The sequence below is a fragment of the Micropterus dolomieu genome, linkage group LG23, assembly GCF_021292245.1.
Source record: "Micropterus dolomieu isolate WLL.071019.BEF.003 ecotype Adirondacks linkage group LG23, ASM2129224v1, whole genome shotgun sequence".
Classification (NCBI taxonomy): domain Eukaryota; kingdom Metazoa; phylum Chordata; class Actinopteri; order Centrarchiformes; family Centrarchidae; genus Micropterus; species Micropterus dolomieu.
This window is the reverse complement of record NC_060172.1, coordinates 17,880,014-17,893,443: the sequence shown is the minus strand read 5'-3', so window position 1 is coordinate 17,893,443 and position 13,430 is coordinate 17,880,014. Positions and strand designations below refer to the sequence as shown.

General features: G+C 41.5%; 2 protein-coding genes across 8 annotated transcripts in view; both read right to left on the bottom strand.

Moving 5' to 3' along the window:
- Positions 1-1,695, bottom strand: part of LOC123963524 (transcription factor COE1-A) — an 88,394-nt gene extending 86,699 nt beyond the window's left edge. For 5 of the 6 annotated variants that reach the window (XM_046040428.1, XM_046040431.1, XM_046040432.1 and 2 more), the window contains exons 1-3: positions 1,476-1,695; positions 1,033-1,311; positions 83-239 (exon numbers count right to left, since the gene is read on the bottom strand). In XM_046040428.1, the coding sequence (XP_045896384.1) occupies positions 83-239; positions 1,033-1,163 (288 nt within the window). In that variant the 5' untranslated portion in view covers positions 1,164-1,311; positions 1,476-1,695. Of the gene's footprint in view, positions 1-82; positions 240-1,032 lie in introns of all 6 variants that reach the window. The other variant, XM_046040429.1, reaches the window with a different exon arrangement.
- Positions 1,696-4,354: 2,659 nt separating this feature from the next.
- LOC123962865 (RING finger protein 145-like) overlaps positions 4,355-13,430 on the bottom strand; it is a 23,042-nt gene continuing 13,966 nt past the window's right edge. For both annotated transcript variants that reach the window (XM_046039300.1, XM_046039299.1), the window contains exons 6-12: positions 13,214-13,389; positions 12,113-12,253; positions 11,829-12,011; positions 11,323-11,470; positions 11,084-11,206; positions 9,062-9,295; positions 4,355-8,886 (exon numbers count right to left, since the gene is read on the bottom strand). In XM_046039300.1, the coding sequence (XP_045895256.1) occupies positions 8,182-8,886; positions 9,062-9,295; positions 11,084-11,206; positions 11,323-11,470; positions 11,829-12,011; positions 12,113-12,253; positions 13,214-13,389 (1,710 nt within the window). In that variant the 3' untranslated portion in view covers positions 4,355-8,181. The remainder of the gene's footprint in view (positions 8,887-9,061; positions 9,296-11,083; positions 11,207-11,322; positions 11,471-11,828; positions 12,012-12,112; positions 12,254-13,213; positions 13,390-13,430) is intronic.

Below are 13,430 nucleotides of genomic sequence, written 5' to 3'. Positions count from 1 at the left end.
GGCCTTTACAAAATCAAAATTGTAAATCTCTCAGCATAATAATCTCAACAATGATCAGACCACCGTGAGTTTGTGCACCGACCTTCTCCTTCTCGATGAAGCCCACGAAGTTGGTTCTCTCGATCTCCACCGGCTGACCCTGCCGGTCGTACAGAGCCAGGACGAAGTGGAAGAAGTTGGACTTCCGCAGGTTGGAGGGCGGCTGCTTCTCAAAGTGAGCCCGGGCCAGACCCACTCCACTGCGGACACAGAGGCGTGGGTGAGTCGGTGTTAGAAAGTGTTAAAGGCTATAAAGTTTTTAAAGGTAACTTATTAAAAAGATATACGAGGACCTATAAGTATGTGGACAATTTTATTTATTATATAAAATATTATAATTTTATTATTTTTATTTTCTCGATCTGACTTTTGTTGCTCATTGTTTTTCAAGAAGAGGCGATTTTATGAAAAATAAATCCAAAATCCTCTATTTTCTGAAAATATAATCAAAGTTGTTTATGTTGGGCGTTATGAATTATCCATTAAATCTCTGGCTCTGTGGGCCAAGCGGGGAATTTTGTTACCTTCGAATACAGCCATGAATATGTTTAGAAAAGATGGAAGGCGTGCAGTTTTCCCCCCTTATTTTAAACTCTAAGCATAGGACAAGATTTATTTATTTATCCTTTTGCGTTAATGCTCAGCCAACTACGGACAGAAGGCGCACGTTTCATGGGCGTAAAAATATGTAGAACCAACATATTGCCATTAACTGTTTAGCACGTTGTCTTAAAATTGACAGGGTATCCATTGTGTGTGGAAATTATAGCCTATCCTGCACAAGAATCTTAATTTGCCAAATTATTTTAGCAACAGTTAAATTCCAAACTCTTCCTCAGGGCAGCAGCTTCGCCTGCTTATCCCCTATCAACACAGCCTGGCCTGCACTGGCTTTTACAGGGTCCTGGCAGAAAAACTCTGCTAGGACCCTCGTTGTTTCTTTGTAAATGAAGGAGGGCGGTAGCGTGTCTCCTTCATCCGAGTAGAGCTCACCTTTGGGCGGCCGTGTTGGCGTCCAGCACGCCGCCCCCCTGCATCCAGCTCCGGACAGTGTTCATGCCTCCCAGCGGCTCCTCCTTCAGGCTGCTGCCGCTTCTCTGGATGCTCTCCTGGATCCCAAACATTAACAAACCTCCGAAGCTCGGTGACTGTCCTTCTGTTTCTCAGTCTCTCCCCGCTTGGCTGTGCACTTGTTCTCCTGTAGATCCTTCACTCTTATTCAAGAGGAGCAGCGTGCGTGTGCTGTTTGCTGCGGCTGCTGCGTGCGCTTCGCTGGAAATCAAACAGTTGGATGTTTATTACTCCAATTCTAGTCCCGAGGAAGGAATGTGTGCTAAAACAGAGGGTAAATCATAGCGTAACAGCAGGACCCAAAATGCCCAAACCCCTAAAACACGGATTTAGAACGCCAGAAGGACGGCAGGACGCAGACTGACCCAGTGCGAAAAGGTGTTTAAAGTCACTCCTGGTGCGCCTGGAGATGCACGGGTCAAGCTGTCAGACAAAAAAGAGAGATCAAATATCACCCAGATCGGATGTCATCACTATCTGACACTTCTTTCTTCCTCTTTTCGCTCTTTGCTTTCTCTTCTTCTCCCTCCGCCCTGTGGTCCGGGTCTGTGGTGTCCAGAGCAGCGCTGCTTCCTGCGGATAACTCTCGAGCTCTCTCCACGCCGCTCCCTCTCTGAGGTAAAAACGCTTTGTGACTCTTCCCAAAGGACGCTCTTTGAGAACCAAACACGGGCTTCTCCCGCCCCGGGGGGAGAGAGAGGGAGCTAAGATGGGAAAGGAGAGAGGGGAGGCGACCGGAGGATAGGGGAGGGGACAGGACCGGAGGAGAGGAGAAGAGAGGAGACGCCCCCAAACAAAGGAGAGAGTGGAGTCAGGTCCGCCACATGCAGCGGCCACAGTGCTCCTCTCCTCGGTCCCTCTATCCTCCCCTGCCCGGTCCGGGAACCCTCTCTGTCCTTTTGCAAAAACGTCTCTTCCCATTAAATGTGGACTTTTAATTCTTGCGCAGCGTCACAACACTGGAAATCGAATAGAAAGTTCCTTTTTGCAGAGCAGAGTCGGCGGCAGACTGGCGCCCATGATGCTGGAAGAAGTGGACATTTCTCGGCTGCAGGGCAATCACGACTTAATTATCTTAAAAATCTACTTTTACGCGCGGCACTAGTGCTATCACAGTGTTTTAAGATTATCATGGAAATATTAAATAAGGAAACAAAAAAGACACGTCTAAATTTTGTAGCCTTTGGTTGGAAATTTTAGGACAAGATGAAAAAATTATATGTGTATTTCAAATGGTTATTCAAAGCTTTCTCACAGCAAAAAAAAATCGACCGTATTAACTAAATTAAATCTTGGTCTTAGAGCCTCACAAAGAAGGTTTTACTGCCTCTAAAACTACGATTTAAAGAACGAACAACTGATATCTCTGCGTATCAAACAGTCCAGGACCATTACTCATTTCAGCTGCAGACACATGATGAATTATGAACCCTCAGCCTTTACATTTAGATCTAAGTTTTATTTAGACCAACTGGTTGGGCTCAATTATAAAAGCCATATTTCAGCATCACAACATATCCATGTTACTCCATTGTCTTCCGTAGGCCCGCTTATTGCAGGCTAGCGCCGCAAGACTCCCAAACAAAAGTGACAATAACAATAATTAGCTCAAAATAACAATGAACATAATTGAGGATAATTGCTACCAGATTTCGCTGCTTTGTCTCTCCTTCTAGCACCATCTGTTATTTGAAACTATTTATCACGCCGCCGGGAGGGACTCTAAAACAAAATACAAATATTAATAGATAATGCCGTGGAAACATTTTAATAAATCTACAGCGTATTGATCTGCTGAGGTGCAAAAGGTCAGCAACTTTTGTGTTATTCAACTGGCTGTGAAAATGATTGGCAGGGCGAACTGGCGCCGATCCAGGGTTTAATTCCCAAAGGTTATTGAAAAACGCTCTTGACCTTGATTATGGAGAATAAGAGTCTTTTATGCTCCAGTTTCCTGCTTATAGAGGGAGAGAGAGACCGCGGCGGGTCAGCCCATATAGGATTCAAGCGTGTTCACAGCTGAGGAAAAGAAATAGTCCTATGTGAATGAGTGTTGAGAGGCTCTGGTGTTTGGATCGATCTGATAAAAGCACGTGTGTTAGTTTATTCAAAAATATGAAGTAAGATATTTATCTCTGCATACCAGCTCATATACAGTTAGCCTAAATGTAATTCTTAAAATTTGCGCAAATGACATGAAATTGCATGGTGTCAATGAATTTTCTTGCAAAAATAAAAGCCTCCTATTTTAGAATTACTAATCTGTTAGAGAATATTATCGATTTATTTCAGATGTGTTCATTTAAGTTTGATCAGACTCACTGAAGATGTATCTAAGATCCTAAAGGAGTTTTTTTTCATTTTAAGAGGCTGTAAGAATAATTACATTTGACACATGCCATTAGTGTAAAAAGGTCACGTTGAAGTTGAATTGAGCATCACATCTTTGAGCCATCTAACATCTACATGAATATTGAAGTGTTATATTGGAGATTTCAAAAGCAGGATTAAAGAACTAATAATAAGAAAGTAATGCATAATTAAAGGTCTCTAATAATACAGAAACATGCACGCCCAACAAAGAACAGGAACAACATGACAGATTAATAAAAAACAACACAAAAAAAACAGTATAAACTCAGTCCTGTGCACGAGTCCCTGCAGTACTGTGGCAGAAACGGTCCTCGGCGTGTGTCTCCAGCGGCGGTTCAACTTCCACTCAGTCTAAAAACAATTCAACAGCGCCATCATGTGTCTGACCCGTCGCACTACACGGGCACGAAGCACAACAAGACCAAATCTGTTGCAAATACAATCGATTGTACCATAAACAAAGTCAGATATATGCATTGACATGTTCATAGGTTATTCTCATTTAAATGAGTCTCTTTACGTGAATGTTGATAAACGATCTCGCCACCAGGTTCTCCCTCCTATTAATGCGGTGCAAAAATGCTGCTAGATATTATCTGAATGCTTCTAACTTCTTCAAATTTTGAATCAAATTTACAGTGTGTGTGTCCTGAATGGTTTATTGTATTAATAGTATAGTGCATAATATTTGTCATATTTTACTGTATTATTTTTGAAGTCTAAATTTTAACACTAAGCCTACTACTACTAATATATTACTGATTACCACTTCACATGTCTACAAAAGTGCTACACCACTGCACCACTGTATATACATACAATTACAAAATATATTGCAAATCCATGCATTTAAAAGAAAATAAAGGCTGTGTCCAGAGTGGATGGTTGATTTTATTTCTGACATTCAATTTCTGTAAAATAACCAAGGCAATGCCAGGCCTAAAGTCCAAAACCAGCCATGGAGCATTTTAACAGAATACAACTGGCATTCAGAGTTTTACAGAGCAGGTCCTAAATGTGTGTGTTTAGGAAAAAGTAATCAGCCAAAAAAAAAGGTCAAAAAAAAATAATCAAACAAAGATCTGTAGGGAGTCTCAGTCAGAGCTTCCCTGAACATCAACTGACATGTGTTAGTCAGAGGCAACTGTAATGGACAGCAGTGCTGTTTTCTTTTCCAAAACAATCATTAAAAATGCATTCAGTAAAGAAATATGTGGGCAGAGAGCTCTGTGGCAGCTACAGATTCCATTATTATATTTGCTTACAATTTCAATGTTATATTGAAATGATTTTAAGTACTATGATAAACTAAGTCTCAGAAACACCTGGATTTCAGATGGGACATTGACTTCAGGGACCATCATACTGGCTGCAGGTATTCATATTCCTCTTGGTTACTCAAAGTTAATGGAGGCAATTTTAAATTAATATACATCACTAGTAGTTTTTAACTATTTCAATAGTAAATAATGCACTCATATTGGGACACTGACACATTGGCTTACAGTGTTATCAATAAAGAGCAATAATATAATTTGATCTGACGTCAACTGACATGTACAGTGCATGGATTGACGGCAAAGGTACCGTTTTACAATATTAACACACACTAAAGCTCCTGACAGGAAGAGCTACTGTGATGTCACTCACTGCAAGGAGCAGCAGTGAAGGGTTGGTGCATTCGTTTGGTTCACAAATAGCCTAAATAGTCACTGATGCATTTTGATGCATGAAGTCAGTTCCACACCGGAAATCTCAGAGATGCACTGGAATGCAAATAAAGATAGAAAAGCTTAATGTCCATAAGCTTTCTACAGGTGTCAGATGAATAGGTTACATAGTCAAATATTGAGCTTAGATTGCCTTTAAAACATTTGATGTAAAACTGCCCCAGACATTATGAAAAAAATTTTTGTTGTCTGTAGAGTAACTGCAACAACTGCCATTTCTCCAACATGGAGTATCAACAGAGCAAATATATCTGGAATAAACAGCTGGAAGGCTTCTCTGCCAGTTATCATTTAATCCTGCAATGCAAATTCATACACAGTTGCCAATGACATCTATCACCTTGTGGAGCATGGGACATTTTATCCCGCAGGTGATCTCTCTGCATGACACGGTTCAAATGCTCCACAATGAAAACCAAGTGTGTATGAAGCAGTAATTTTTGTGACCGTTTCAAGAATACAGAAAGTCCTTATGTTCACCTTTCAGAGGAACATGTGCAAAATACATCAAACTCTACATGTCATCTCTTTAAAAAACAAACAAAAAGACAAACAGTTAAACAGCATTGGCCAGGTTGGATCCTACACTGACTATGTATTCATTCTCAGACCTGCAGCCAACACTTTCCAATGTCAACAATAAAGTCATTCATAGTAATAACCTTTAGTAATAGTGGTAGTAAGTAATACTGTTGAGGGTTAACTAGTGCATCTCCAGCCCGTCTGCGCCATGCTGATCCCACTCCTAACAGTAGAGGGCACCAGAGTGATCACACCAGCTTAAGGTCGCGTCATACAGACCGGAGATGCAACAACACTGGCTGGTCTCACAGATCTCAAGGCCTCGTTTCCCGAAAGCTTCTTAGACAAAAGTTTGTCTTTGTTTACAGGCATGTAAAGCAACAAAGAAGATCAAACCACTACGAAGCTTTGGAGAAGTCAAGCCCGGATCTAATTTATACATCACCACTCCTCTAGTTTAATATAGATGCCATACAGAGCAACATTTATATACATTACACACTAACAGATTGGGCTGTTTCCTCGTACACAAACACATCAGAGGGTATTTGGTGGCTTACAGCCACAGAACGGCTTTGGAGCGTTGCTAGTATAAATGACATTAGTGCAAATGCAACCCAAAAAATAGGAAATTAAAAAAAATAGACAAATGGCAGAAAAACATTGGTAGCAAGGTTAGAGCACATTGGGGACAAAAACAATGCTATGGTAACTGGTAGCGTGCAAGCTCTACATGTAAGCGTGCATCAGGACTCAGCATTCTGAAGTCTTTCTATTAAACACTCAGACTTTTCTACACACTTTTCACAGCCCTGCGTCTCTTACTAAGCGCAGGAGCCAACTGAGAGTGTGTGTGTATGTGAGCGTGCATGCAAGCTAGCGTATGTGGGGGAAAAACAAAACAATGCCAACAATCTAACGGCTAAATCTGCTGGTAGTAACATTTAATGGAGTGAAGTGACTAAGCAGCTGGAGGATAATGATCATCTTAGAAAACATAGGGTGCTTTGATGCAATTGGTTTATAAAGGAGCTGGATGAAGCCAGGTGATTGGCTCCTGCCTTTTAAAAAAACGTGTCAACAATTGCGGAATTGAAACTTTGGATGGACTGGTTGAATGTGTTTGTAAATCAGCAGAGTCTGGGACGATGAGTGCGGATGAGTACCATGAATGAAGTAAAGCTTAAGAACACAAAGTCTGGGCTCCTAGGCGGCTCTGTGGGCTAATTTACACTCACACATTCTCACAATGCTGAAGATTCAAATACAAACTGTGGCCTCTGTTGCAGGTCAACTCCCTCTTCTTTCTATCCCTGCATTGTTTTCAGTCCATCTGCACTTTATGCTGTCCAATAAAGGAGTAATGTAAAAATTATCTTAAAAATAACATCTCTTTAACAGTAATACAAAAGTTTGGCGATGAGGAGTACAACTGCTTTTGCTGGGACCAGCCAAACAAGTTTGATTCAAATATTGAAGTGGTATGATAGACGAAATAAATTCGGGTTACTCCATGTAAACCACTGATTTCTTCACACTGCAACACTTAACTAGACCACACCATGTATCCTCTGCTTAGCACCAGGCTTCAGGTCATGTGATGGCCTCAAGATCAACATTCAGTCTGTTAATGCTTAGTGGATTCACTAATACACATAAACCACTGTCATCCAACAGTGAAAACCAAAGACTCTTTATCAAAACCGATGGAGAAATGTTTATGAAACATTAAGACTTTGTCACTGTTTAAAATGCAACCATCAGTCATCGCTAGACGACCAAGGCTCTCTAATCCTCTGACCCATTCCTCATTACATCATGGCACATATAGGACTACAGAGAAAACCCAAATACCATGAAATGTAAGAAACAAACAAAGGCAGGATGGGAGCGAACATCGCATGAAATGTCTGGGCCTGAAATGAGAAGGGATAAAAAAAAAAAATAAAAAAAGCATGATTTCAGAAATGTCACTATATTAATGTCTGATATTGATGTAAAAAATCTAGAAAACAGCAAACATGAGTGATGCGATACTTCAGTTTCATTCTGGATTTCACATTTGATGGAAGTACCAATTATTTTTGAGATGAGATTACTGTGTTCCCCTTTTTGTGTTGATTTTGAATCCCCCCCCCCCCCAAAAAAAAACCCCATGGAAATAGTTATACACATCCTAATGAAATGATTGTGGGCATAAAAGTTAAACTCTGGAAAACAGTTCCAAGACAATTGCCTAATGAACGCATTATAATGAAAAATGATGAATATCTGCTTAGAGATTGTTTTGGATTTTAGATCCGGATATGGAAGGGTTTAGAGTTGAATTTCTGACATGATGGGATCGCCAACTGCTGGACAAGTAGAATATAGGCAGAACATTGGCAGATCTAGTATTTAGATTGTGTTTACATGTGCATGCATCTCGTGTTTTACAATGGGGTGCTCAGAGGCTGCATGGAGGAGGAGACTGTTCCTCAGATGGGGAAGTGGGCTGGTCAGGCTCTGATGATGGAACAGTAGATGTCTCCTGGCTGTCCAGTAGGAAGCCTGGGTTTAGCTTAGGGGAGGGCTCAGGCTCAACAGGGGTCTCCTCTGCCTGGTCCAGTGGCTGTGAGGACGAGCAGTGAGAGAAGGTGATAGTGTGGGTGGAGGAGGGGGAGAGAGATTTAGGAGAGGGGGGCATATCCAATGTGTCAGTGGGAGGGGAGGACGAAGAGGGATGATCTGTGGGCGACCGTTTTTTTGATTCAGTTACCAGTGGGTAAGGAGAAGAAGATAATGGTGGAGTCTTAATCAGGTTCTGGGGAGCCGAGGGCTCATCACAGGAGGAGGAGGAGGAGGAAGAGGAGGAGGATTCTCCAGCTGTCATGGCAGATCCATTAGCTCCCTCCTGCTCTACTGTTCCCTCCTCCTTCCCATTATCTGGAAGAGCACCATCTTTCTGGTTCTTATTTGCTGTGGCTTCTTCCTGCCCTGCAGGGTTCTGATTGGCTGCGGGGGTGTCTTGATTCGAGACAGTGCTGGTTGGTGATTGGCTCTTGAGTTGTGAATGGCAGAGGGGACATGTCTCCTGGACATAAAGCCATTTCTTCAAACAGCCAGCGTGGAAGAAATGACTACACGGAGTGATCACAGCACTGTTCATGTCCTGGAGGGAATGAGCACAAAAACAGGCTGTGTTGTTAGGTTTCCTTTGACATTTAATTTGTTTCAAAACCACTCTGGTCTATGTAAACATGTATCAAATCAAATTTCACATTAGCCTAGCTTTAATGATTTCTTGGCCATGTACTGTCTTTAGATAAACACAAACCAGTGCATACCTGGTAGCAGATAGCACAGATGTCGTTGTACTGTTCCAGCTGTGTGTTGCTAGCCGTGGGGAGGCTTTTGATCTTGTTTACAGCATCCCTCCTGAGCAGGAAGCTCTGCCAGCCTAGCTGGGCTCTGAGCCAAACATTATAGTACGAGTGGACCAGGATGATGGTGCTGCCCATCACACTCCACTCCCCGAACACCGTCTCCGACACCCCATAGCACACCACACACACCGCAACCTGTCAGGGAAGGAAATCACCGACAGTGAGGTAGAAGATGCCTCAATGACATAGATGCGATACTGTATATCAACAATGCTACTGCCTTTCGTCAGATGTTGATTTTTCGTTTGTGCTCCCTTACACAGGGTTTCTGCCGGTTTCACGAAGTCAAATTTAAGATTTTTTAAGACCTTTTTAAGACATAAAAAAAAAAAAGAAATGTACAAAGGAAATTCAGTCACAAAATTACTTGCAAAGCAAATAAATGTATTTAAATTAGGGTTGGGTCATGTCTACAAAACTGGCATCGGACGATGTCAACAATGAAACCGGGATGGATGATGACACTGAATAGCTACGTAATTAACAGGCTGGCATTCAGCGCACCTGCTGCCATTAAAAAGGATCACAGATGAAAAAATGCAGAAAAATGACGAGTTCTGTGTCTTTTCGGAGACTTTATAAAACACAACCTACTGCTGATGGAGAAACTCAGGGGAGCAGACAGGGAGAGGGGCAGGGAAAGCCGGTGTGTTTGCAGTGAGAGACCAGAGGTAAAGGTGTGTGTGAGTGAGTGCAGAGATACAAATTCTTTGCCTCGATGCTTCGTTTAATCCATGTCTGCCACCGCCGGCGCAAAGCAAAAGTACTTCTTAAACGACGCATCAATGAATCGTTTAAATAATCTATCGAAGCTTCGAATACTAAAATCATCGTTAGCTCAACTAAACTTGCTAAAGAAGTCTACTGGCTTTGAATTATAACCATTAGATCTGGGAAAATGCATGTGGTTAGTTTTGATGCTCTCCGTAATGATTTTACATTCATGGCGCAGCACCAAGCTGTTTTTAGCCTCACCACCTTATAACATGACCCCAGAATTATTACAGATAGGATTATTCATGTTTGCTTTTTGTGTCTTAATTTACAGCTTTGTAAATTTGTAGAAATTAACAAAATAAAACAAAATTGGCAACATGAGAACCACCTCCCTCCTGTATAATTACAAGCAATTCATTTGTACATCAAAATCCAAAAGAATAATCTCCTCATTAGCTTAAAAGGACTAATTTGTATCCCTAATTTGCTTTAATGTTACTAACCTCAGCTCCTCCTTGGTTAACACCATCCTTTCTTTCTAATTTAATTTAACTATCAAGATGTAGAGTACAGGACAGAGCTGTAACCTGAAAACTTAATGCTGATCTTATCCTCCGCTAACTTTCACCGTTAGCGTCTGCCCCTCTCTCCCTCACATTCGCTCGTTCTTTGAAGAACGAGGAGAGGGAGACAGCCATGCATTGAGTGTTACCGTAGCTTACTGAAAATCATTAATGATCGTGTGAAATTTTAGTAACTGTGCTCATTCATTAAGCAGCTTCAAATATGTTTCTAGCAACTGGGTTTAACCAAGTCCTAAGTTCTGTTTCTTTCAGACAAGAGACGCTAAGGTTGCACTTCCCCATAGCTGAAAAATAAATCCGTTTTATATCTGTGGTAAAATCCGAAAGAGACTCGCAGCAATAACACGACAGCTACATGTTGGTCTTTGTAGTCGTAACACAGCCAATTATGCGTGGACTAGCGAAAGAAAAACTACACCACGGGAGGAAAAAACATACTTGAGCACTGCGGGAGCATTTCAATGTGCATTAGAGGTAGCGTTACATGGACGTTGGAAAATTAAGACCTGTTTAAAATTATTTAAGACCTAGAACACAAACTTCAGTAAATTTAAGACTTTTTAAGACCCAGCAGAAACCCTGTTACAGTACTGTATAATGTGTGTGCATGTGTGACACTCACCAGGAATTCAAGCAATCTGTAGGTACCGTTGACACAGTAGATAACTTCATCCATGTTCTCTACTGGAGCCTTACGAAACTCCTCCACCATGAAGAGAATGTAGATCAGCAGAGTGCCGAGGACCTGGTATGACACAGGAGATTGTCTTAGCATTTTGATATAATTCAATAAAATTTATCATAAAGTATTTCTTTATATGTATGTTTATGGTCTGTGTGTGTGAGGTGCTTGTGTGTTACCTGCAGTGAGGTGAGGATAGATGAGGAGATGATGATGAGAAGCCAGAAGTCCATGTGGAAGAACTGACAGATCATATAAGCCATGTAGGCTGGAAAGATGAGCAGGAACAGACACAGAGACACTGCTCTGAAGTGCTTCCACAAACTCCTAAAAGACAGACAGAGGAGGGAGCAAAAGAGAAGACAGTCAGCTTAATCTGTACCAACATGGGCATTTTGCTTACACACATTCTGCCAGGGTACCTTTATTGTTTTCCAAAGCATTTCCTGTCCGTTAAAGGTATAAATAAACATGTGTCAGCTAGTTTTGACCTTTAAGTGTATTGCTGAAATGCCAAAAATACTGAGAAATGGAATTGTTTTCTCAGCAGAAGTCCATTTTTGATAGACATGTGGCACCCCATTTGTTTAAGATTGAGGATTATAGACAACTAAACCAACTAAAATAAACAACAAAAAAGACTTGTTCTCAGTTAAAAACAAGATGCATGGTAAATGTATCTTACTTGTCTCTGGATGCACCCAGGGCCAGGACTATGGGGTCAGCGATCTCCAGCATGGACTGCAGGATTGAAGCAACAACAATGAAGAGAATGATGGAGAGGAGGAAGGCTCGGTGGATGACCTGAAGCTCGATAAGGCCAGTTTGGACAGCAAGAATCAGCAGGGTGATGCCTTCTGTCATTCCCCTGCAGACAGGCAGGAAACAAACATGTAACATGATTAAAACTGTACCTACACACCAATAGACACCCTTAACAAACCCACACAGACATCTGTGCTGACTGACCTGTGCATGGTGTTGTCATTCATAAAGGCTCTGTAACCTTGCAGGTAAAACTTGCAGAGTGTGAGAACTCCCAGAGCAATGAAGGAGACGGTGAACACCAAACCCAGCAGGGAGTATGGTGTACTACAACATTCTGCAATACTGAGGACAAAGAGGGAGGAGAGAGCATGGTAGGTGAGGAGAAAGAAGAAAGAGTTAACAACAAAAACAGAAAATCTATTTTCCATTCCAAGTTAACTCCACCTGCGATTCCTTAATATGTTGATGGAAGAGCACTAAGATTTGACAGGTAATATATGTTGTCATCCATTTCTGTTCACAAGTGACACAAGAGCCTGACCGATAAATCGGTGTGCCGATATTATGGGCCAATCTGAACTAATTGCAGATAAATTTGTATCTGTGTTTATAACAGCTGATAAATGACAATTAAAAAAGAAACAAAGAGATGGAAGATGGATCCTTCAATCGTGTTATGAGTGTGGTCACTGCATTGTTTGTGCAACAGAGGGCACTCTGCAACTTCCCGGTTGGCAACACACTTCACAAATTTATGACAAAACACAGCAACTATACAACAGCATTTTTGCTTGACATGCCCATCTCTACCTGGTACAGGTACGTTCAAGGTAGAACTGCTATGAGTTTTATCATCATCATTGTCCCAAAATAAGGCATCTCCACAATTACTGGTCAGCTTGCATGAAATTTGCTATGGATATTCACACTCGCCTTTGTCTAGTGAAGCAATGAGGGGAAATTTCCTTATGACCAACCCTATGATCCATGACAAAGTATCTCAAAAACTAACTAATAGTTTTTAATGAAATGTGTAATATGACTTTTACTACTATTGTATGTTTCTGTATTTTGTGTTACATAATTATGTCCACTTTCATAAAGATTAAATAAATGATACCCATGATTTCTATATCCCAGATTAGAATTTTTTATACAGTAGTTTGGTACATGATATTTATACTTGTGTTGTGTACAGGGCTCATGTCACACGACCCAATAAATCTACAAAAGACACTCTAGAGAGTCTGTGATCTACAATCTATGATGTCTCACACAGTCTGACCAGTGCTATGGTCTTACCTGGTAAGAAATAGGAACAGGAGCCTCTCCCTTGAGGTAGGCTGGTCTCTGGTGCTGAAGTAGGAGTAGATCTGCAAAGCGAACAGCACTAACCAGAAACACATGAAGAGAACTGGAAGGACCAGCTGGTTCCATAGAGACATGCCTAAAGCTAGCAGCCCGTACACTTCCACCACCTGGGGGACAGGGGGACGGGGGGGGGGGGGAAGAGGGAGGG